Source organism: Kogia breviceps, chromosome 10 (assembly GCF_026419965.1).
Source record: "Kogia breviceps isolate mKogBre1 chromosome 10, mKogBre1 haplotype 1, whole genome shotgun sequence".
In the NCBI taxonomy this organism is placed as follows: Eukaryota; Metazoa; Chordata; class Mammalia; order Artiodactyla; family Physeteridae; genus Kogia; species Kogia breviceps.
The window spans coordinates 45891034-45914614 of NC_081319.1; the positions used below are offsets into that span (position 1 = coordinate 45891034).

General features: G+C 47.2%; 1 protein-coding gene across 11 annotated transcripts in view; it reads left to right on the forward strand.

Annotated features, from left to right (window-relative positions):
* The window catches only part of TRAK1 (trafficking kinesin protein 1), a 157268-nt gene that overhangs the window by 99457 nt on the left and 34230 nt on the right, over nucleotides 1-23581 (forward strand). For 10 of the 11 annotated variants that reach the window (XM_067005597.1, XM_067005602.1, XM_067005596.1 and 7 more), the window contains 3 exons: nucleotides 13017-13093; nucleotides 20407-20523; nucleotides 22925-23025. In XM_067005597.1, the coding sequence (XP_066861698.1) occupies nucleotides 13043-13093; nucleotides 20407-20523; nucleotides 22925-23025 (269 nt within the window). In that variant the 5' untranslated portion in view covers nucleotides 13017-13042. Of the gene's footprint in view, nucleotides 1-10703; nucleotides 10771-13016; nucleotides 13094-20406; nucleotides 20524-22924; nucleotides 23026-23581 lie in introns of those variants that run through there. The other variant, XM_067005598.1, reaches the window with a different exon arrangement.

Genomic DNA, 23581 nt, shown 5'->3' on the forward strand with positions numbered 1-23581 from the left:
TTTCCAGACTCAGCAGTCTTCTGAATGGCTGTTAAGATGATTAAAAAAAAAAAAAAGAACTAAATGTAAATGCATGATGATGTAGCTGTACATTTTTATCAGCAACTTTGGTAAAGCAGAGATAATGTCCTCCCTCTGAGGTAGAAGCAGAGGACTAGAGAACTGATGAGAGGGCCACAGGGAGCTTAGAGCCCAAGTTTTCAGAGCTTTGTGTTGGTCATTTATTTTTTAAAAATAGCATAGGGCTTCCCTGGTGGCGCAGTGGTTGAGAGTCTGCCTGCCAACGCAGGGGACGCAGGTTCGTGCCCCGGTCCGGGAAGATCCCACGTGCCATGGAGCAGCTGGGCCCATGAGCCATGGCCGCTGAGCCTGCGCGTCCGGAGCCTGTGCTCCGCAACGGGAGAGGCCATAACAGTGAGAGGCCTGCGTATTGCAAAAAATAAATTAAAAAAAAATAATAAAATAGCATAAGTAAGGGCCTTGGGGAAGTGACCCTCAGTGACAGGACACCCTGCTCCGTATAGGGAGAGAGGTAAAAGGACAGGGAGGCTCGTGGAGAGGGGCAGAATGCATGGGATACAGAAGGGACAGAGACTCTTGGCAGAGGGTGAGTGGGGGTCAACAGGAACAGGTTGCCGGGGAAAAGCAGGCCAAGGAGGCCGAGGAACATCAAGCTCATGTCTGAAGACAAGGGGCATCCTTGGGCGTGCCTGTCCAGTGGGACTTCCTGTGATGATGGAAACGTTCTGTGCTGTCCAGTTTGGTAGCCACTAGCCCCATGTGGCTATGGAGCATCTGAAATTTGCCTACTGCCACGGATTTTTGGATTCTATTTAATTTTAATCAATAGAGATTTCAATGGAAATAGCCCTAGTGGCTCGTGACCACTCTTTGGACAGCAGAGGGTGGAGCTTCGGGAAGATGACCTCTGTGGGGTGTGTAGAATAAATCTGGAGAGGACACTCACAGGAAGAGCCCCCTCTGACTGGAGGGAGGTGAGTGACACTTGCCTTCTGTGGCCTTGGACATTCCCAGACATGGGTCAGAACCCATGCCCTGCCCACTACACATGCCCCGCCCGCTCTGGGCCATGGTTCTAGTCCTTACGTCTGGGAGAGCACACACTGCAGCTGCTTGACTGTCCGGGGTGAGCTGGGCCACCCTCAGCTCCACCTCCCATGTCCATGTCCCATGGTCCATCCGTCACCTGGCACAGGGATTCCTGGACTTTCTTGCTGGTCTTTAGGGGTTTGTTCTGCTCTGACTTTTGGAAAACTGTTCTCTCAGAGAAGGTGCACTTTGTCCCATCTCTGCCTTTAACCTTGAAGTGAATGCAGATGTGGATAAGGTTGGAGAATTCCCTCACACCCCTGCAGAGGGAGGGAGGGAAGGAGGAAGGGTTTGGGGTGGCGAGTACCCTGAAGAATGAGAGAACTGAGAGAAATGGGGTGACATGGGGAGGCTAGGATGGTCTTGTGTTCACAATGCCATGTCCTAAATGTATCTCTTAATTAACATGTATATATATTTCAATTATATAATATATAGAGACGTGAACATCATTTGCTAAAGGTAGCCTAGAATTGAGTTTAAAGATGAGTATAGGGCTTCCCTGGTGGCGCAGTGGTTGAGAATCCGCCTGCCGATGCAGGGGACACGGGTTCGTGCCCCGGTCCGGGAAGATCCCACGTGCCGCAGAGCGGCTGGGCCCGTGAGCCATGGCCGCTGAGCCTGTGTGTCCAGAGCCTGTGCTCCGCAATGGGAGAGGCCACAACAGTGAGAGGCCCGCGTACCACAAAAAAATAAATAAATAAATAAAAGATGAGTATAACAAACTGGTTATGAGTAAAATCACTTAAAAGTATTTTCAAATATATGAAATCAGCTTTTTAAAAATTTATTTATATATACTACAGCCCCTCCCACTAGCCTGCACATCTTATAGTCAATCTGATACTCCCCGACTCTCCGAATGAATAATGTACAAAGTGGAGCGTTCACCCTCCCTCCCCTGCCAGAGCTTCAGACACACCGTCGTTTGCATTGAATTAACAAGCCCCAATTTGATAATGTTTACTGAGATTAAAGCATGATTTTTTCCCCCTGAGTGTCTGCCTTTATAAACATTGTATTTAAAACTTATGAAGATTTTCAAAATGTGATTTTTGAATTCCCTGCTACTGACTTTCTACTGACCCTACTTTTTACAAAGAACACATTTTTAACATCCTAAAATGTAGCAATCATTTTCAGGTTCCAGAAAAGTAACCCGGCAACGAGTATGTCTCTAGGTGTTAATTTCTTAATAAAATCGTTATTCTATTCTGGTTTTCTATTTATAGGCACTGGTCTATGGTCTTCTATTCGTTTTTATGGAGGGAGCGATTCAGTTTAGCAGACATTTTTAGCCGCCTTAGCAGGATCTACAGCCCTAAGGATTTAAAGATGGACGAGACCTAGTTCCTGAACTTGTGCAGAGAATTCTTGCTGACAATCTGGCCTCTGCTAAAGGCCCCCTTGGTTACCTGAGGGAGGTGACTGGGCAGAGAGAGGTGGTTTAGGCCTCCTGATATAGCTTTTAGGAGCAGGGAGACCTGCCACAGTGTAGCAGGGAGCTGGCTGAAGCACAGGAATTGTAGAATGTGCCATGATTCTCTGAGACACCAGTGCTTCAGGCCACCTTTCAGTGCATTTGATGGAAGGACCTGCCATTTCACTGTTACAGGCAAAATCAGACAGTGTAGAGGAATTGGTAGTGAGATGTGCAATAAAACTTGATTCTTTTTTCAGGCAACTTTGTAAACTATTAGGCTGTAGATTCCCCCCCCCCCCTTATCCTGCAATTAGAAAAGATCTTTATAAATTTGGCTGTGAATACGCAGATTTAGGGTGAGAGTGGGATTTACAAAACGCAGTTTAAAAAAGAGCAAATGCAATGTATTATTACCAAAGAAAAATTGGGATGAAGTAAGCTTAATACAAGTAGTCCTTACTGCAGTTTTTTCTTTTCCTCTTGCTAGAAACCAGAATGATCTTTTCCTTCCCTCTTCAGCCCTGTGTCATGCTGTTGTCACAGTCAGATTTGTCTCAACTTTTGAGGCACTCCCACAGGAACTAGCTCACCTGAGGGAACTGGGTAATCAGTCGCCAGGGCACCTCCTCTGCCAGAGCTCCACCTTTAGACAGGTGTGCCTGCTTGAGGCATGGATGACATTGCCCTGTGCAGTTGGTGCGAAACTTCCAGGAAGCTACCATTCCTCATTGCTTCTGGGGGAGCAAAAGCGGAAGAAGAATCTGGATGCAGAGAGCTGGCCCAAGGCCGGGCACCTGCCTGCTCGCCTCCCTTCTGACTCCAGAGCAGCTGTTAGGACCACCCCAGGGCTGGGCAGGGCTTTCCCATTCCGATAGGTGCTTCTCCCCCCACCGCCCCGCCTCCTTCTGTGGGAGCCACCCCCTTCCGGGTCCCCTGGGCGCCGATGGGCCAGTGGCCCTGTGCACACCCTCCACTTCAGCTGAGCCAGGGCATGTCCGTGGCCCCAGCCAAGGCCCAGTGTGCGCCCCGGGGGCCCCGGTCCCAATGCCTCCTCCGGGAGGGCAGCCAGGAGCTCCTTCAAGGACCGCTCCTTAGGGTGATGTTTTGGCTTTGGGCGACTTCAGCAATGTCCCTAAGAGATGTGGGAGGAAAAGAAGAATATTTTGAGTATGACTGCCAGGGTGAAGAGAGGAAGCCCATCCACAAGCAGCCTGAAACCCTGGACCACTTGGAGGAGGGTAAATTCTGTTCTTTGCGCCAGTCTGATCCTTTCCCTCTTAGTGTCTATGCAGGCCTGGCTGTTTCACTGATCTCACAGTAGTCTTTTATTTTCATAGTGGGGTATAAGGTCGAGTACACACGTCTTACGTGGCGAATGTAAAGCCGCCAGGAGAGAAGCTGCGTTTCCAGCATCCTGGGAAGTCCTCTTGCACCCCTTTCTTCCTAGTTTACACCTCCTTCCTGGGAGACCACTGTCCTGACTTATATCACCTTAGATTTGTTTTGTCCTCGATCTATGTAAATGGAATCAAACAGTGTGTATTATTTTGTCTAGCTTCTGTTGCTTAACCGAGGTCTTTGAAATTCATACTTTTTGCAAACGTCAGTAGTCCCCCTACATGCACACACTTTCTGGCATTCCAGCACTCTGTTTTAAGAGTTTTCATTGTTTTCTTCTGACTGAATGGCTTTTGGTGGGTTAATGGACAAGAAACTGAGTCATTATTAAATAATATGTTTTTGTTTACTTTAGGAAATTGTTTATTTAAAAAAAATACTAGTCACCAATTTGAAATAGGGATTTTAAAAAAGTCTAGAAATATTTCAAATAGAAAAGTACAAGGGCTGACATTGAAATTACCTGGGAACTCACCACCAGGCTGTATCAGAAGGGTGCTGCTTTTGGAGAAGAGGGGGAGTGTTTTAAATAAAGATACACACAAATGCTGAATGCGAGTTTCCTAATTGGGCTTTTGGGGTTTTCACTCACAGCCCAGAAAAAGCGATTTTTTGGAGGGGTTGTTGTGAAACAGAATGGTTAAAGAGTGACTGCAGGAAGTTCATTAGGTCTTGAGGAAAAGCAATCAAAAAACTTTTTCAGGGCTTCCCTGGTGGGGCAGTGGTTGGGAGTCCGCCTACTGATGCAGGGGACATGGATTCGTGCTCTGGTCTGGGAAGATCCCACATGCTGCGGAGCGGCTGGGCCCCTGAGCCATGGCCGCTGAGCCTGTGCGTCCGGAGCCTGTGCTCCGCAACGGGAGACGCCACAACAGTGAGAGGCCCACGTACCGCAAAAAAAAAAAACCAAAAAACTTTTTCAAAATTCTGCTCTGTGATGGCCTGTTTTCATGTCTCAGAATAACTTTATTTTTTAAATGGTTTATAATTGGCTATATACTGAAAGTGTTTTTCTTTTGAGGTTATTCACCTATAGGACAGTTAAAAGTGTTTAATTGGAGAAAGGGGGAGAGCAGTGCTGAAACCTGGCACCCCCTGCCTGGTCCTTTCATGAAAGAGATGGTGGAGGTGAAAGGAGAGAGGAGTGAAAGACTGACTGGGACTGTGCATTTGTTGGGTTCCTGGAAGTGATCAGGAGAAAGGCCTCCATCTGCTCTTAAGAACTAGGGCCAGTCCAGATTTCACTGGATCAGCTTGTGTCCCTTGAAGGTGGGCCGCTCAGCGTGCATCCTGGGTACCCACATCACCTGGGAGCTTGTTAGAAATGCAGACTCCCAGACCCCACCCCAGACCTACTGGGTCAGAATCTGCATTTTAACAAGACCTTCAGGGGATTCCTATGCACATTAAAGTATGAGATGAGCTGCTGCCTAAAAGCATAGTAAGATCATTTTACAAATCAATTATTGAACCATTTGATTCTAAATTGGGGTCTGCCCTCCACCACACCCAGGCTCTCAGCTAGTAGAGCCTCGGGCCCTTGCCTCCCATTACCTCATGTCATCCTCATAACCCACAAAGCACCCCGAGAAGCAGCTTGCTTGGCTCACACAGCTGTCAGAGGCCAGCATTGTTCTTTCTGTCTTCAGGAGAGAAAATACCTGGGCTCTGTGTCTTCTGGTCCCTGGAGGCTTGCGTTGTGCAGAAACTGAGTTGATCTCAAGTGATTTCTTACTGAGTGGTGTTCTTGAAGACAGACTTTGCTTGCTTTCCCCCATCCCGTCTGCTCAGGATGAGCTGGAGCAGGGGGGAATCACAGTGCTGCTGAGTGACCTGGTGGTCACACCCCCTCTGTGCCCGAGTGGCGGCACCTACACCAGGGAAACACTGGTGAAGAGTGGAGTTTTGTCATCACTACCTTGTGGTTTTGTTGTTGTTGTTGTTGTTGTTTTTTGCGGTACGCGGGCCTCTCACTGTTGTGGCCTCTCCCGTTGCGGAGCACAGGCTCCGGACGCGCAGGCTCAGCGGCCATGGCTCACGGGCCCAACTGTTCCGCGGCATGTGGGATCTTCCCGGACCTGGGCTCGAACCCGTGTCCCCTGCATCGGCAAGCAGACTCTCAACCACTGTGCCACCAGGGAAGCCCTCCCTTGTGGTTTGTTGCATGGCAGTTTCCCTCAGCTTTCTCAAGGAGAGTCCTAAAGAAGCCCGACTATGTAATGTTTTTTCACCTGGACGCTTCTGAGGCTGTTACCCAATTGCAAACTTGGTCACTCAGTTCCTGGCAGGCGTCATTCAGGATTGCCTTTGGGTGGCAGGATTTGAAAAGAGCATGTGGCCTGGTCTGGGGTTTACTGAGCCCTGAGGCTGCGGGACAGCGCACGTCCCCTCCTCAGAGGCGGCTGCTGTCAGTCTTTTGCACCAAGGGCAGTTTTTAGGTGCTGAGCACTAACCAGTAATTGTCATCTGCAAAAGCTGAGATGAAAACGATGGCCAACGTCACATGTCCAAATTCTCCAGATGGTTCCAAGGTGAAGCACATGGAGCAGCCCAAATGGATCTCATTCCTCCTTTGAGAGGGACATCCTGGGCTGCAGGGGGACGGCTGGGCCATGTGGGGAATGGTGCCGAGTCCCGCTGGTGGTTGTGATGTCTTGTGGGGTGGGAATGTCCACCCCGGGAAACGAGCCATCAGACCTGGGCCCTGCGGTCTGTATTGATTTAGCGTGGCCAGCAGCACTGCTTTGTAGGACTCTCTCCTGTAGAGTCACGTTAGAGAAAGGAGCTGGCCTAGCTTATCAGCACTGACCTCAGCACTGTTACAAAGGTCTCTCTGCCCCTGGTTTTCATCACCTTGGTTTCAGCCTGGGGTTTGTTTGTTAGTATCCATGGCTACTCCACGCAGGCCTCTGGTGACGTCCCTTGTTCAGGGCGGTTCTCTTTCTGGGGTTGGGGGTACCAGCATCACCCCAGCGCTGGCCATGGGCAAAGCTGACCCACAGTCTGTGCATCTTGGGGTCCCCTTACTGCTCTGCCCACTTGGGACACCTGTCCCCCAGTCCCCAGTCGTCTTGTGTCTGAACTCCCCAAGAGCTTTTCTCACCTGGCACTTCCTGCTTGTTCCATACTAATTTATACATGTGTCTGACCTTCTCAATTAGGCCTTGAAGTCCTCGAGGGTGGGATTCATGTGTTTACTCAGCTGTGGTTAAGGGCCCCAACTTGGGGGTCAAATAGAATCAGACCCTCTCATTGTAGCTCTGTGACCTTGTGCAGTTTCATGTCTAAAATGTGGGTAATAGTAGTACTTTCTTCCTAGGATGAGTATAGACCCTGAAGGAGGGGTCTACATCCAGCACTTAGACATCTAGCCCTTAACAGAGTGCTGGGTACACGGTGAGCAGTCCATAAGTGAGCCACTTGGTTATTGCCAAGGAGGCCTTCATTCAATACTCTGGTGATGAATGGCCACCATAGGTCAACTCTGAGTGTTCAAGGCTAGGGAAGGGTGGATGGTTATAGCACCCGACAGACCAGGTTCAAGTACATGGTTATGTCCTGTCTGGCTTTGGACGAGTCACTTAGCCCCTCTCTCTGTCTCATAGCGTCTCATGGGGGTCATATTTGTGTCATCGGGTTGTTCTGGGTTTTAAGTGAAATAATATTTGTAAATTGCCCATGGTAGCAGTTAGCATGTTGTAAATACTTAATAGTTATTTCCTTTCTTCTTCCCGGCCTCTTCAGTAAGTTGCTTTGGTGCCCTGCTCTCAGACTACCCTGGCAAGGGGAAGTGAGCCTGTACAAAATCGTCACACTAAAATTTCAGCTGATGGTGATGCTGATGAGCAGGTAAATGTAGCCAGAGCTGTACTGTTGGGTCTCTGCTCTTGGCGAGACACCTCGCTCCCGCCTCCCAGTGCACAGACCCAGCACCATGCAGATGCTGGTCTTGGCCAAACAGACCACTCTTCACAACGGACTGGGCTCTAGGCTGGCCTCTGCCACCACGCCGTCCCGCAGACCGTCCCTGAAGCTGCCATGATAAACCAGCACCTTTCACCTAAGAGCAGTCGTAGTAGCCAGCAACCTGCCTGTTTGCTTCTGGCTTAAGACCACAGCTGCTTATTAGTTGATGCCTTTCTGTTAATGCAGCTTCTTTCTTAGCAGCTTTGTGCCTCATCATGTCTTTGTGTCACACTGGACTTGAACTTGATTGCCTCTTTCCATATGGCTGCTTTTTTATGCAGGAAGCCTGGCGGGGAGGGGATACCTCCCCTTTCCAAGACACATGCTCAGCTGGAGGTGATGATATATATACCAGGCTTTTATGTTTTCACCCCTCCCTGGGCCCTCTGGTTGCTTAGAAATGAGCCTTTCTTTGCAAAGATTGGTCTGAGAGTAAAACAAAACCTTCCATTTTTTTGAGCATCAACCATGTGTCGGGCCCCAAATGAATAAGACTCAGCTGCCATCATGTGACTTATACAGGTGGGAAGGGACATGGGACGTTCGTATACCCTTGGGCTTTGGGGCCAAGTCTAAATTATTTTGAAGATAGATATTGAAGGGCAACAGGCAAAGGAAGGGCATGGCTGAATCTCCAAGAAGTGGCTGTAACTTGGGAGAAGGGTGGAAGAGTAAAACTGAAGAGAGCTGGCTCTCGGTTTTCTTATGGACATATCATGAAATTCTTCTGCCATCTGAGCAAATATTTATGACAGCTATCTCTGTGTAGAATAGATAGCTAGTGGGAACCTGCTATAAAGCACAGGAAGCTCAGCTCGGTGCTCTATGATGACTTAGATGGGTAGGATGGGGGAGGGTGGGAGGGAGGTCCATGAGGGAGAGGATATATGTATACATAATAGCTGATTCACTTCATTGTACAGCAGAAACTAACCCAACATTGTAAAGCAGTTATACTCCAATTAAAAATAAATACATAATAAATAAAATAAAAATAGTCTAGTCTGTGCGGGATAGATTAGTACATTTATGTGCCATTCATCAGTGCTGATTTTTCGAATGGATGATTTGCTATTCCTAAACAGTTTTGCTGTCTGAGAACATTCTTGTGGCCTGAGGAAGGCTCCATCATGAGATCATGGAAGAATGTGTTTACCTTGTCATGTTGTGGGGACGTGGCTGGAATATGGCATAGGTAGTTCAGGGACGCTTGTTTGCATGTTATTGGGTGGTAACTTAAAATATTGAGGTATAATTTACATACTGTAAAATTCACCCATTTTAAGTGAACAATTTAGCATTTTTTAGTAAATTTACTGAGTTGGCAACCATCACCATAATTCAGTTTTGGAACTTACACATCTCCCTCCCATAAGATCCTTCATGCCTGTTTACAGTTAATCTCCATTCCTACTCCTGATCTCAGGGAACCACTGATCTGCTTTCTGTCTCTATAAGTTGCCTATGCTGGATAGTTAATATGAATTGAGTCATATAATAGATGGTCTTTTATGTCTAGCTTCTACTGAGCATAACATTTTCATTTGTTTTGGACACCTTTTGGGGGAAGTGGATTTATTTGGTAGAATTCCCTTGGTCAGAAGTGGAACTTCTATTTGAAATACTGTTCTCCTGGAGAGAGAAACTTGAGACGGTTTATTTTAGATTGAGTATCTAGAAAACTGGTGCTTGAAAAGTGCAGCTTGTGCTTGTCTTACTGTTTAAAGAGTCATTTGTTATTCCTCATTTCTCAGAAGAGGAAACCCAAGACACACAATTACAGGAGTTTGCCCAGGGCCTCATGACCTTGGTAGAGTCTCCTGTGAAAACCTCAGCCTCAGGGCCCCAGAGTCAGGGATCTAACTACACCACAGATGCTTTTTGCTTTCTTTGTGCTTCTTAAACTTTGTTGATTTGTGCTGACCTCAGCCTTGCCCTTGCATTCTTTGTGGCTCCTTAGTTTAGTTCAGGAGCCAGACTGGCCTCGGTTCAGTCCCCGCCATGTGCAACCTCATTTGCTGTGACCTTGGCTGGGTCCTTAACTTCTCTGAGCTTCAGTTTCCTCATCCATGGAGTAGTCATAATACAGCACCTACCCTGCAAGATTGTTCTGAGGAGTAAACGAAAGAAGCACATTAACTCCCCAGACATAGCAGGGCCTCCATAAATGTTAGCTGCTGCCCCTGCTAGGAGTCTCCTCTTATTTTGAAATTCGCCATTTGCTAGCTGTGTGACATTGGATGAGTTAGTTAACCTCTCTGGGCCTCAGTTTCTCATTTGTAAAATGAGGTTAATGTGAGTGTCTACCCTGTAGTATTTATTGCTCTGAGGAATAAATGATATAATCCATCTACAGGACTAAGAACAAGGCCAGGCTGTAGTCAGCATGCTTGGTAAAAGTAGGCTGCTGCTGCTACTAATTTCTCTTAAAAGTAACCTCAGGGAGGACCCTCTATTGTAGTCAACCGCATATTTTTTGAAGAATATTTTAAGTAATGTTTTCCCCATCAGTGCATGGTCACTACAAAAAATAAAAATTTTAAGCACAAAAAAGAGTATTAAAATTGGTAATTCTATCCAAATATCAGTGTTTTTAATGGCTTTGCTGTTTTCCTGTGTGTATAATAAATCTGTATACCTCCCCACCGGTGAGATTATATGTATTTTGAAAACATAACTGGAATAATAGTGCACATGCTTCCATAGGAGTTTTTCATTTCTGCCTCTGACTTCTGTAGGTGGGCTCTGTCAAAGACCTCAGAACCTCCCGGAGGTTCTCCCTGCATCTTCTGCACCCCAAGCCTCCGGTCACTGTGTACATGGTGACACTCTGTGCCTGACTGGTTAATGCTGGAAAAAACCCTGGCCCAGGTGTACGTTTTATTGGGTTCAGTTGTTAAAGCATGTTAAATATTTCTACAATTAGCTTTATAAAAGGGCAACACAAGGGGTCCTTGTGCTGGGGGATACGAGAAACTACACAGACGGTAACATCATTAGAGCTTAATATTCACACACACACATGCACACGCACATGCACACTCACACGCACGCTCACGTATGCTTTCAAGTAAAATGGGGAAATCCGAGTAAGATCCCTGGATTGTAGCAATATCATTACCCTGGTTGTGAGTATAATATTACAAAATGTTACTATTGGGTGAAACTTAAAGGGTATATGGGGTCTCTGTGTTATTTCTGACATCTGCATCTGATTATCTACCCATGATTAACTAGAGTGATCTCAATTAAAAAAAAATAGCTTTAAAAATATAAGTGTAATTTCCGTTTAAGACAATCCCAGGGCAAAAAGCTGCTCCAAATCTTGTTCTCTTATGTTAGGGTGACATAGAACCAAGATTAGTTTAAAATGTAGCCTGGTTGTCTTTTTTTCCAGGAAAGCAGAGGACTTGGTCCTTTGAGGAGAGCAAGGGGGACATTAGCTGGCCCTAGAGTCGCAGCACAAGCTTCAACACAGAGGCCTTTGTACTTGCCGGTAGATGACGGGACGCCATGCTCTCCTAGAGGGAGCTGGCTAGAGGGCTCCCGGGTCTTGTCTGTACCGTTACAGAACATCACAGCTGTGCAGCATAAAAACCAACTCCTGTCCGAGGCACAGGAATCTCCACTTAAGGATTTCTTGTGACCTCGAGCTGATGATCTATTTAGAGCAATTTGAGCTGGACGCCATCTCCATCAAATTAAATTCTGGTTCAAACCAACCCTGTACATCTCCCTTGCTTTTCCTTGTGGGAAGGGAAGGAAAATGCCTGAGGCAATGCTCCCTTCAGTGGCTGGAGGGTTCCTGCCATAAAGCACTGGGTGGAGGAGAGGCCAGCAAAGGAACCCCTCCTCATCCCCCCAGCCCCCAGCTCTGAGGGCCCTGTGTTGGGAGGGTTTCAGATTTGGAACCAGATTTCAGGTCTCCTCCTTAAGCTAGAAAATCATTCCAACAGATCAGATTTCTCTGCGCTCACCCACTAGGATGATCTCTACTTGGATTTATAAAATATTTAGAGACCTATTGCTCTCCAGTTGCAGTTAGCCATTAGTAACGCTGAGTTTGGTTTAGCAATACACTTCAGTTCCCAAAGGCCTTGCATGGGCTGTGACTGTAAGTGGGTTATTGCGAAAGCTGACTAAGTCCTCTACGCTTAAAAGAATGATTTTCTAGAGTCTTAGTTATGAGGAGTTACTAACAAGTTATTATTTAGCCCCTAAGTGGCTGGTTTCAAAAAATTTTACACCTTGGCCCTAAATCCATTTGCTTTCACTCCTTCCTCCTCAGAATAAAACCCATGCTACCTTCATGGTATTTGGACTACAAATCGATTCCTTGCCATTGATTTAAAATAAAACAACCCTCAGATTTTTCTGGAGACTAAAGCCTCCTTTCAGTGCACACCCTCTTTCTCTAGTGAAAGAACACAGTCCTAAAGTGGCCTGCAGACAGCCTCTTAAGGCCTCTTAAGCAAATGGCATATGTCATGAAATACCATATGTGAGGGTATGGGGTGGGAGTGTGGATTAAAAAAAAAAAAATCTGTCACCCTGGTTTTCATGGTTTGGAAACCGGTTGCATAGCCTTTAGGCCATCTGGGGAAGAGGGGGCTGTGTGCCATTATGAAATTATCAGCTAAGGCTGTTTAATAATTATACCAAGAGCTGCTTTGGGAAGGACCCAGTCTACCCACGTAGTTGGGTCTGCACAGTGAGTGGGTTCGAGACCCTCTGGATCTTTCTGCCGGTTCATACCTCAGTCACTGTGCTGCTGACCCACTTTGGTTTGCTGACTGTGTATGAGGCCAGACCCCTTTCCACTCCAGTGCCCTGCTCTCAGCGCCACCCCCGAGTGTGCACGTGCGTATGTGCACGCGCGCACACACACACACACGCACGCAGCGTCAAGGCTTTGCAGTGAATAGTAGACCCCTGCCCTCTCACCCCACAGCTTGAATCTTTTCTCTGGAACCGGGGAACGAAACCCGGTGGGGCTGAACCCAGCAAAACCAATCACCCTTTGTGCCCAGTATGACTTTAGAGCCAACTTTTTAGGTGGGTTGTTTGTTTGGCAGGCTTGTAGCATCAGTAGTTTCATTGTCGTTTTTATTTCTTGCAGTTTTATGTGCTGAAAGAGTTGGCCAGATGACTAAGACATATAATGACATAGATTCTGTAACTCGGCTTCTTGAGGAGGTAAGTGATTCGGGGCAAGGCAAAGAGTAATGTATAACTGATTATAATTTATATCAATTAAAGCATACATTACTATCTTTCTCGGTGGAGAATCTCAGAAACTGAGCCCTCTTGGTATAATTAAGTGGCTTTATTTTATTTATCTTTTGAACTGAGAGCTATGTTGGCTTCTGTCACTGTAACTTTTTACAAGGTATTTGTATGTATTAAAAGGAATGTATTAGTGACACAGAATAGGGTGGCATTTAAATACGTGCTATAGAATACCCTGTTTAAGATTTAGAAACCCTTAGAATATATACTAATCATATATGTTAAATGTATACAAAAAATGTCAGAAAAATACATCATTATCCATATCTTTGTAATGTTTTAGTTCCATTTTGTTATGTTTTTATTTACATGAGGTTAAGGGAATATTATTATGCAGTGTCAGCATGGAAATAACCAAAACAAGCGTGGCAAGGAAAATTTAGGAAACGTGCTTCGGATTAGATGAGCTGCAGTTAGTTTAGAGACTATGCTTTTCTCAGTTTCTTCTCAGCATTCTATTGACAGTTGAGAATTAAGGTGCTATGGTGGCCTCTGGAAGCAGATGAGTGTAATGTGTGTATCCCCATGCCTTCAAGAGGCCAGAAAATGGTAGGTTCTCAGTATTTACTGGATAAGTGCTCATCTTAAAGTACTACCTCCCACTCTCCCCACAAAATCAGACCTCAAATGCAGAGGTGCTAACCTTTTTTCTAAAGATTTTTGTGTGTGTGTGTGTGGTACACGGGCCTCTCACTGTTGTGGCCTCTCCCGTTGCGGAGCACAGACTCCGGACGCGCAGGCTCAGTGGCCATGGCTCACGGGCCCAGCCGCTCCGTGGCATGTGAGATCTTCCCGGACCGGGGCACGAACCTGTGACCCCTGCATCAGCAGGTGGATTCTCAACCACTGCGCCACCAGGGAAGCCCAGATTTTTTTTTTTTTTTTTTATGTGGACCATTTTTAAAGTCTTCATAGAATTTGTTACAATATTGCTTCTGTTTTATGTTTTGGTTTTTTGGACCTGAGGCGTGTGGGATCTTAGCTCCCTGACCAGGGATCGAACCTGCACCCCCTGCGTTGGAAGGCAAAGTCTTAACCACTGAACCACCAGGGGAGTCCCAAGAGGTGCTAACTTTTAGACCCTGGTTTCTGCTCTAGAATCTAGAATGATTTGGGGTCATGTGACTGACTATTCATTAGCCCTTCTTGAGGAAGAGAGTAGAAAGATATGAGAGACACAGAAATCATCATTTTTCAGCCAGTGACAGAACAAAGTTGAAACACAGGACCAAGCAGAAGTGTGGGACCTGAGGTTTTTTGGTGGGGGGCATCTCTTCACCCCATTTTTATGTCTCTCTCTTTCCCTGCGCTTATCCCTTCTGCACATCCAGTGTTCTCCTACCCACTCTGAGGGCTGGACCCTTCCAATACTCCCCCACCCCTACCTCAAGTTCCTGAGGGTTCACCTGCCCTGCTACACACTCCCCTCCAATTCTCCGGAAGGCCACCCACGGGTAGACCCAGTGTAGCTGAGACAGGGCAGGAGCAAGACCCACTTGACCACCTGCATGTCAGGGAAGTTACAAACTCCTCAGCCCCGAATAAGTGAGTTTAGATTTTTTGGCCGTGTGACAGGGCCATTGGTGAGGCATTTTAGGGCACCGGCCTTCTGGTGGCTCTCCAGTTGCAGCTGTCTTGGCGGCTGGCATTAGCTACCTCATAGGCTAGCTTGGTTGGCACCACCAACTTTTGAATATAGTTTTTACCATGTTCCCCCTTCCTGCTGTGTCAATTTTCCCCAACAGTGTCCCGTTTCTAAATCCACTCCTCACCTCATACCCAGTTAGTCCTCAAGTCTTCTGAGGGAGGTCCTATGTCTGTACCTTTATTATTTTTTTTCCAAGGCCACCACTCCAGCTCCTGGAGCCCTGGCAGTGAGATTTGAGTTTTCTCTCTGCTGTCATCTTCCCTGCAGCTGCCACCCTCCCAAGCCCTCTTTAATGACCTCGGCTACACCCGACACTCAGAACTCCTTGGCATGGCATTCAAGGCTACACACTTGATCACATTCCTGACTCCTCTTAGTACTCATCACCGGGACCTGCCTCCTGCTCTCCCACCTGTGACCTTTTGCACCGTTTGGCCCCTCTGTCTTTTCTTGCCTTGAGTGTCATACTGCAGGGCTCATTGGGGATCTCTGAAGCTATCACACTCCCCCAGACCCAGGTAGTCCGTGCCCCGGCCAACCCTGAACTCGAGAGCCACCCTGTCATTCCATTGGCTTTGTTCATCCAACTGCATTGGTTAGAAGTTTGTCCAAGGCGAGGACCCTATTGGGTCCTGATTTCTTTCTCCCTTTTAATCTTGGAAATGATGGGCCTTTGATAAGTGTCTGCCTCTGTGGTCACACTTATTATTATTATTATTTTTATTATTATTATTTTTGTGGTACGCGGGCCTCTCACTGTTGTGGCCTCTCCCGTTGCGGAGCACAGGCTCCGGATGCGCAGGCCCAGCGGCCATGGCTCACGGACCCAGCCGCTCCGCGGCACGTGGGATCCTCCCGGACCGGGGCACGAACCCGCATCCCCCGCATCGGCAGGCGGACTCTCAACCACTGCGCCACCAGGGAAGCCCCTCACTTATTATTAAGGGTAAACTTTGAGAGCTGTGTGTCGTCTGTGCATCATCTCATTAATTCTACGATAGTTCTCAGAAGTAGATGCCACTCTTTCCCCCATCCTACTGTGAGGGGACCTACATTTGAGAGGAAAGACGACACCCGGTGGCTCAGCTGCTTTCCAGCCCAGGCCCTTAACCACTATGCACCTGGCCCTGTTGATTTTGGCTGTAGTTGTTTACCGCCCTGTTTATTTAGTTTTGGGGAGTACGGTTAGTTGATTGTCAATGAGACATTTTTACTTTAAAAACATGAACTGGATAACTTTTGTTTTAATGGGATGCTGCTTCAGTGAGTATCCATGGCCCATGGCTCCAGCCTCCTGCCGAGCGTGAGCTGGCAGGGCTGGGTGAGGACTCTGCAGGGCCAGACCCGTCTCTGCTTGGATGTTTGAGGACCACTTCAGAGGAGCCTGGGACTCCAGCCCTGTATGCAGATCCTGGTCATCAGCACTTCACAGCTCATTTCTTAAATGAGTGTCACTGTATAAAAAAGTATGCTGTCGTCTTTAAAGAAAAACTGAGTTGCTCAAAAGAATATTTGTGGGGCAGTTTCTTCAGGTGGCTCTTTGCTGTGCTTCTTTGTTTTATTTTTAGCAGCTCACCATGGCCATGGTCTGTGTGCATCTGTGTGTTTTATATACAACGCTGTGCCTCTCCTTTTCCTGATATGAATCACATCTGAGTTGCCGCCTTTCTTTGGAACTAGGCGGGTTTCCTGGTTAAAGTCTAATTGCCCCAGTCACGCGAACGTGCTGTGCTTTTCTTGGCTTTGGTTCCGTATCCTCTGGTCGTTTGCTTTGGTTTTGCATGCCGCCACATGCAGGCGGGGTGCTGGCGGGATTTGCACCGGAATGCCGGAGCACAGCCCTTGGCCAATGTGAAGAGTTTGCTTTCGGGTTAAAGGGGAAGAGGATCCTGCAGCTTGCCCTGGCTTTTGCTGCTGTTCGGAATTTACCTTTGGGCAAAGCTGTCTCCTCCCCAGTTACGGAGAGGGTTATTCCAGGAGCCCCTTAGTCATGCTTTTTTATCCCAAAATGGGTGAATGAGATGAGTCAGCTGCTCAGCATGGGAGGCAGGCAGCTCTCCATCTTTGGGGCCGTGCCAGGCGGCTCGAGTGTTCATGGTCATTGCTAAAAGGGGCTGAGAAACAAGTCACAGTATTTTTTAAAAAATTTTTTATTGAAGTGTAGTTGCTTTACAAGGTTGTGTTAACTTCTACTGCCCAGCAAAATGAATCAGCCAGACATATACATATATCCTACAGTGCATCAAGTTTTCAGCGAAACATAGCTGCGGAGAGGGAACTAGGAGAGCCGGAATGAGCCCCACCTGACTGCCATCTCCTGGGGAATAAAAGAACCAGTTCTTCTAATAGCTGATTTCCAAATTGAGATTGATTTATGGTCTCATTTTCTCACTGGAGTTTGATCCAGTGGTCATTTCCTAGCTGTTTTCCTGGTTTTCGAAGTAAATATTTATCACATGTTGGCTGGTTGTAAGAAATGAGACTCTTTTCATTACTGAAATTCTTTTTTTTTTTTATGAACTTTTTTTTTTAACATCTTTATTGGAGTATAACTGTTTTACAATAGTGTGTTAGTTTCTCCTTTACAACAAAGTGAAACAGTTATATTACAACAAAGTGAATCAGTTATATGAAATTCTTAAAGAGAAACCCAACTGGCCTTAGAAAAAACGGAGACCTTCTGATGACTTTTTTGTTTAAGAATTTCATTTCATCTCTGAATATTTTTACTCTCACTTCCTTTTTTTTTTTTTTTTTTTTTCCCAGCAAAGCATTTTCTTTATATTACTATACAGATTAGATTTTGGGTATAGGCAAAGTGAGAGTTGCCCCCTCCGGAGGGCAAGGAGGCCCTCAAGTCTGAGGTTTGACGTGTATTGGGGTATAGTGGGGAGGGGCAAGGGGCTTTGTTGTTGAGCCCCTCAGCATTTGTTTCCTGCCCCTGCCTGCGTCCCATTGCTCTTGGGTTCTGGCCCCTGTGTGCCATGGGAAGCCTTCAGCATTCTTCACATGCTCGTCAGTGCCTTGTGCCCAACCTGTCTTCGTCATTATGATTTTGGCTTGATTTGTTTGCACTGAAATCTGCATACGAAATGTCTGTGGGTGCTGGAACTTAGCAGCTTGATTGCATGACGGCAAGCAACACAGAACAGTAGGCAGTGAGCCAACGAGCATGAAGCACCTGCTGGGTATTCAGGCTGAGGGCTTGTTCTAGTAGAAAGATTTAACAGACTGGAGTGAGATTTATGGAGACCACACTTCCAGAGGGAAATGGACAATGGTACTACAGTTTTCACTGAGAGTTAGCCAGCGGAAACCACCTGCACTTGTTGCTAGTTTTGAGGTGGCCCCTGTAGAAGTGGGTTCCCTCACCCAATCCCTGTGGGTCATTTCCTCCCAGTACCAAATATGCACAACCGTTGTGTCTGAAAAGTAATAAAGGGCCACTGAGATAAGGACCCTCCTTGGTAGACACAGTAGCCGGCACGGATGAATGCACAGGGAGGGGCGTCTCGGTTCGCTGGGCAGACTCACTGGTCCCCTTTGTTCCCTGGGAGGGTATGAGGGGGAGGCACAGATTGGGAAGGAGTTGGAAGAATTTATGGCTCACTTGACATGACACCCGGCTGGCTTCTGGGACAGCAGTTACAGGTTTCAGGACCATGGAAGACCTAGGGGAGAGAGACCATCATTCATGCAAGAGCTCCAGAGAGCCAAATCGCTGTTGGATCCAGTCCCCCCAAACTATGCTCTGACCTCCAGTGCTCTGCTCGTAATTCAGCGAAACTCCCGTGATGAGCAAAGGAAGGTGTGCTACTGTTGCATGGTGTAATTTGGTGGATATATAAGAAGTTAGAAATAAAAGATGCTTTTTGAAATATCTTACAACTCAATGAATCATAGAGCTAGAAGATTCTTTCAAGGGTCCCTCAGCAAGTCTGCCCGTCCACCCTACCTCATCTCACAGACGAGGGAACTGGGCCCCAGGGACGTTGAATCAGAGCCCAGACTCTCAAATTTTAGGGTAGAACGGTTCACCTGCAGCAGTTAAACTTTTGACAGGTACCTGTCATAAGAAATGCCTCTTAGGTTGTCGGTAAATGTGTGACAAGCAAAATTTAAGCATGAAGTGATAACGTTACTATGTGGAATGCACTTTGGTATTTCAGTTCTATGCTGTTGAATGTCATTTAGAACAAAATGGCAGTTGCCATGACTAAAATGATTCTCAACCTACTGGTGGTTTATCATCTGTGTTTGGAAAAGATGGATCTAGAGGGTATCCGATCCTTGTTCAGTGGAAACCATAAGACTACATGGTTATCAGAAGCAAGGATTCCTGAACCCCCAGCTTTTTTCTGCTCAAAACCCCATGTCCCTCTTCTTCTGCTTTTTACACCAGATGAACAGAATAATTAGCATAGGCTTCTAAAAGGTTTTCATTTTCCGGAGTTCTCCTCCCCATATGCCAAGCCCCACCTAAAAGTGAGCAATTGTATCTACTCGTGATGGCCAGCAGTTTCACCAGCAAGGATCAGTGAGTCTGCATTTGGTGACGGCGTCCACCCCGCTGTCTCCACTAGTCAGGCAACAGCTTTCCTCCCATAAAGGCAGCTGTATCTTTGTATGCCAGTAAAGATTTTCCTCTGTGCACTGCTGTGCTCTGAATGTCAGCAACTGAGCTAACAGAAAATTCTGTCTGCAACAGTCTTTGTTTCTGAAGTAGGGCAATCTTACGCATTGTTTCTCCATTTTTAAAGCTATTTTAAAAAAAATAAAGCCTAAGTAGCCTACCTTCCATAAGTAAAAGAAACACATAACTGTATCCTATTTCAGAGTAACATTCAACATTTTTGTTTCATATGTGGTAAATCTAAGGAACTCAGTAAATTCCAGCTTAATGTGTGCCAGAGAGGCTTCTTTAGCTATTTTAAGTGCACTTTGGAATTTCTGGATTCACTTAATTCATTGAGCAAATAGTGACCGAGTGTCTCCCTGTGCTGGGTGCTGGCCATACAATAGCCCAGCCCTTCGGGGAGAGAGACAGGTTATCAAATGATTACACAAGGACCAAAAGCAGTTGCATAGAAAGGTTTTTGGAAGCATGTCTTTCCTGTAGGAAGAGACTTGTTTTCATTAGATCAGAAGGTTCCGGGCTTCCCTGGTGGCGCAGTGGTTGAGAGTCCGCCTGCCGATGCAGGGGACACGGGTCCGTGCCCTGGTCCGGGAAGATCCCACATGCCGCGGAGTGGCTGTGCCCGTGAGCCATGGCCGCTGAGCCTGCGCGTCCGGAGCCTGTGCTCTGCAATGGGAGAGGCCACAGCAGTGAGAGGCCCGTGTACCGAGAAAAAAAAAAAAAAGAAGGTTCCCTTTCATTGCTTGGGGCCCTGGTAGCTGAGTGAACTCCTCTTTGAACAGGTATCAGACGTTGGTGCGGTGGATGGTGAATTAGTCAATTCCCTTGTCCTTGCTGAACGCCCTTGTTTTCAACCTCAGTTGACACTGAGTTCTGTGGGCTCCTGCCAGAAGCACGGGTTTTCTCAGCCTGTGTTCTCGCTTCTGCCTTTCACAGAAAGAGCGGGATCTAGAGTTGGCTGCTCGGATCGGCCAGTCGTTGTTGAAGAAGAACAAGACACTAACCGAGAGGAATGAGTTGCTGGAGGAGCAGGTAGAGCACATCCGGGAGGAGGTGAGGACCTGGCTGCAGGGGCGCCTGCAGGGGCTTGGGTGCCGCGAAAGGTGTGCCGGAGGGAGGTGATGATTTCACGGGATCCCGCTGGGAAAAGCCCTCCCCGGACATGGAGAGCTGCCTTCCTGCTGCCCCTTCCTGTTCATTTGTGTCTCCTTCGGACAGTGTGGACGGGTCGCCCAGGCTGGGAGCAGCCCTCACGTGGTCAGTAGGCCCCCAGTGTGGACCAGCTACAGCCCGTGTCCTCCAAGAGTCTAGAGCATCATGTCAGCTGAGAAAGACACTCGGAGCTTGGCTAAAGGGCACGCAGGCTATTCCAACAATGAGTGGAGATTCCCGAGCCGGGGTGGGCGTTGGCAGGCAGAGAAGGAACTGCAGCCGTGCTGCAGAGTGAGGCAGTGACTGCCCCTTCATCAGCGCAATATAATTTTGTGTTTCTAAAACAAAACCCCAAATAGCCTGTTGTTTTCATGATAGAAGCCCTACTATGTCAATGATACAAATCTTGGCCTGTGTCTTCAGCCCCCATCATTATGGGGGGTGGGGGGCAGGGGAAGAACATTTTAGGCTTAACTTAGGGGCTGAGGTCTCAAAGGTGTAGCACTGGTTTTCTGGGAGGGATACGGTGTGGACAGGAGGAGGAAGGCTGCAGAGTCGGGTGGGGTTGCTACAACCAGAATTTGGAGCTTACAGCCAGGCCCCCCTTGCTAGTGTCTTTGCCATCATCCTAACTGGCCTTTGAACAGTGGATCTGAACTGCGAGAGGACCTTGATTGGCTTTCCTTCTTCTCATTTCTTCTCCCTTATTTTCTATCAGAAACTTTCTTAGTGTGGCGGGGGGAGGGCGTCGGGGATGCCCTTATTCATGTCCCTAAGACGTATTCAGACTTCTTCCTCATTAAAGATATTCTCAGCTATTGTTGTCCGGGTTTACCAATCATTTAATGTGATGAAACAGAGTAGCCACTCGATAGGAAAAAGTTTTTTTAAGGGTTTATTGTAATTTTTATTGATTTTTTTTCCCCCTTCCGGTGTTACTGAGATATAATTGATGTACAGCACTGTATAAAGACAAGTTTTAATCCTGGGCTTTCTTTAAAAGGGGATGAGGTAGGATACGGTCGTGTTCAAGGAGAAGTAAAGTTAACCCCCGCTCTACCGGCCTCCAGCATCATGACCTGAATCTCCCTTCTCCCAAGTATGGGAGAAGATCAGCCTGGCTCCCTACTTGGCCCCTTCTGAACAGAGGGACATGCCATCAGGAACCAGTACATGGTCACCCGTCGCCCCTCACACGCTACTTCTCCAAGGTGCTGCCCTTGCTTGGGGCTTCCTTTCCTCACACAAAGTGCATCCTGCACTTGGGGGTGGAAGTGACTTTTTGTCCCCTTGGGAAACCTTGGAGTTTGAAAACTGTTTCCCTTTGCAACATCATTAAATGATCAGTCTAGGTGTTGAAGCTGAAGCCTTTAGGCACATAAAACTGGTTTCTCCATGGAAGATAAAATATATTCACGGTGTTGTGTAGGAAAGTTGGGATAAACTATAGACCCCAAATCAAATTAGACACAAGAAAGAATTAAAACAATTATAATTCTTGCTGACAGTGCTGGTTGCCTGTTCATCGGTGCTGAATGGTGAAAGGGCAGGTGAAAATTTTTATGGCTCAGGTTTGTTTATTTTAAACCTGAAGTATAAATAAGTGTGACTTGCAGAACCATCCTTGCAGCAGTCGGTACGGCCAGTTCCTGATGGTTGCCTCTTTTCTTCCTGTGTCTGTAATGCCTATCTTGTAATCATTGAGTACAAAGCAAGGTCTGGCCAAGCTTGGCCAGGATTCCTGTGAGGGTGTAGCAGTCACAAGGTGGGGCTATGAGATTTTCCAAGCAGGAGAACAAGGGTTGACGGGCTCGCTGCTTGTAGCTGGCCACCAGGAACTGGCATCACCAGGGTCCTGGTCTGAGATGGGATTTGGTTTTTGGCAGAAGTGAATGACCTCTTCCTCCATGTGGTAACATGGTCCGCTTCTCTGATTGTTTTCCCAGCTGGTCATCTATTTACTTGCAAAGCCCCTATGTTGTCTTGCTGCCACCCGCCCGCCCGCCCGCCCCCGCCCCAGCCATCATTCTAGCACCTTCTAGTCCCCTCTCACCTCTTCTTTGTACCAAAGTAAAAACTACAAATTTAAACAGAGGGATTTTTGCCAAAAAGTAATTGATTGTATTTTTCTTAAATGGGATCAAGCTCAGCCCTTTGTTTTCCTTGAATAGCACAAAATTGGTGACGTGCCTTCACTTTGAATGAGGAATTTAAAAAATGTTCTCAGTGAGCAATAAGTGTTTAAGCACGAGTGGGGATGCTGTCACATTTAGAGAGCACATGACGGGCTGTGTCTGTGCAGGTGTCACAGCTCCGGCATGAACTGTCCATGAAGGATGAGCTGCTTCAGTTCTACACCAGCGCCGCAGAGGAGAGCGAGCCGGAGTCTGTGTGCTCTACCCCGTAAGTCACCCAAGGGCCTGTCTCTAGAGGCCGGCGCACTGGCTGGCTGTGGTCCATGTCCTTGGAGTTGCCTAGACAGTGTCACCTTCACTGGCAGCACAAGTCAGCTGCTCTCAGCCTTCTGTAGGCCAAACGTCTCTGAGTGCCTCCGACAGATGGATTTTCCTATTCTAATGGGATTTTAGTTTTCCTCTTCCTGGGTCTTACTGTTTATTTGTCAGATTAGATTGGTTTGGCCTGGCTGTTAAGGAGTAACAGGCTGGACTCTGCATTTGGAGGAAATACAGGGTTCTGGAGCCAGCAGTGCTGTGGTGGGTCCTTGGGGGGGTGCCTGGGGGGAGGGGCTTCTCTGAGTCAGCAGAGTCTCCTATTAGGAACATGAACTCTAGAGCCCCGATGGCCTGAGTTCAGACCTTGGCTCTGTGGCTCGTGGCCAAGTTATTAACCTCTCTGTGCTTGTTTCCTCATTTGTAAAGTGGGCATCATAATAGTACTCAGTTCTTAGCGCTGTGAGCACTGAATGGGTTCATACATGTAGAGTACTTAAAATAGTTCT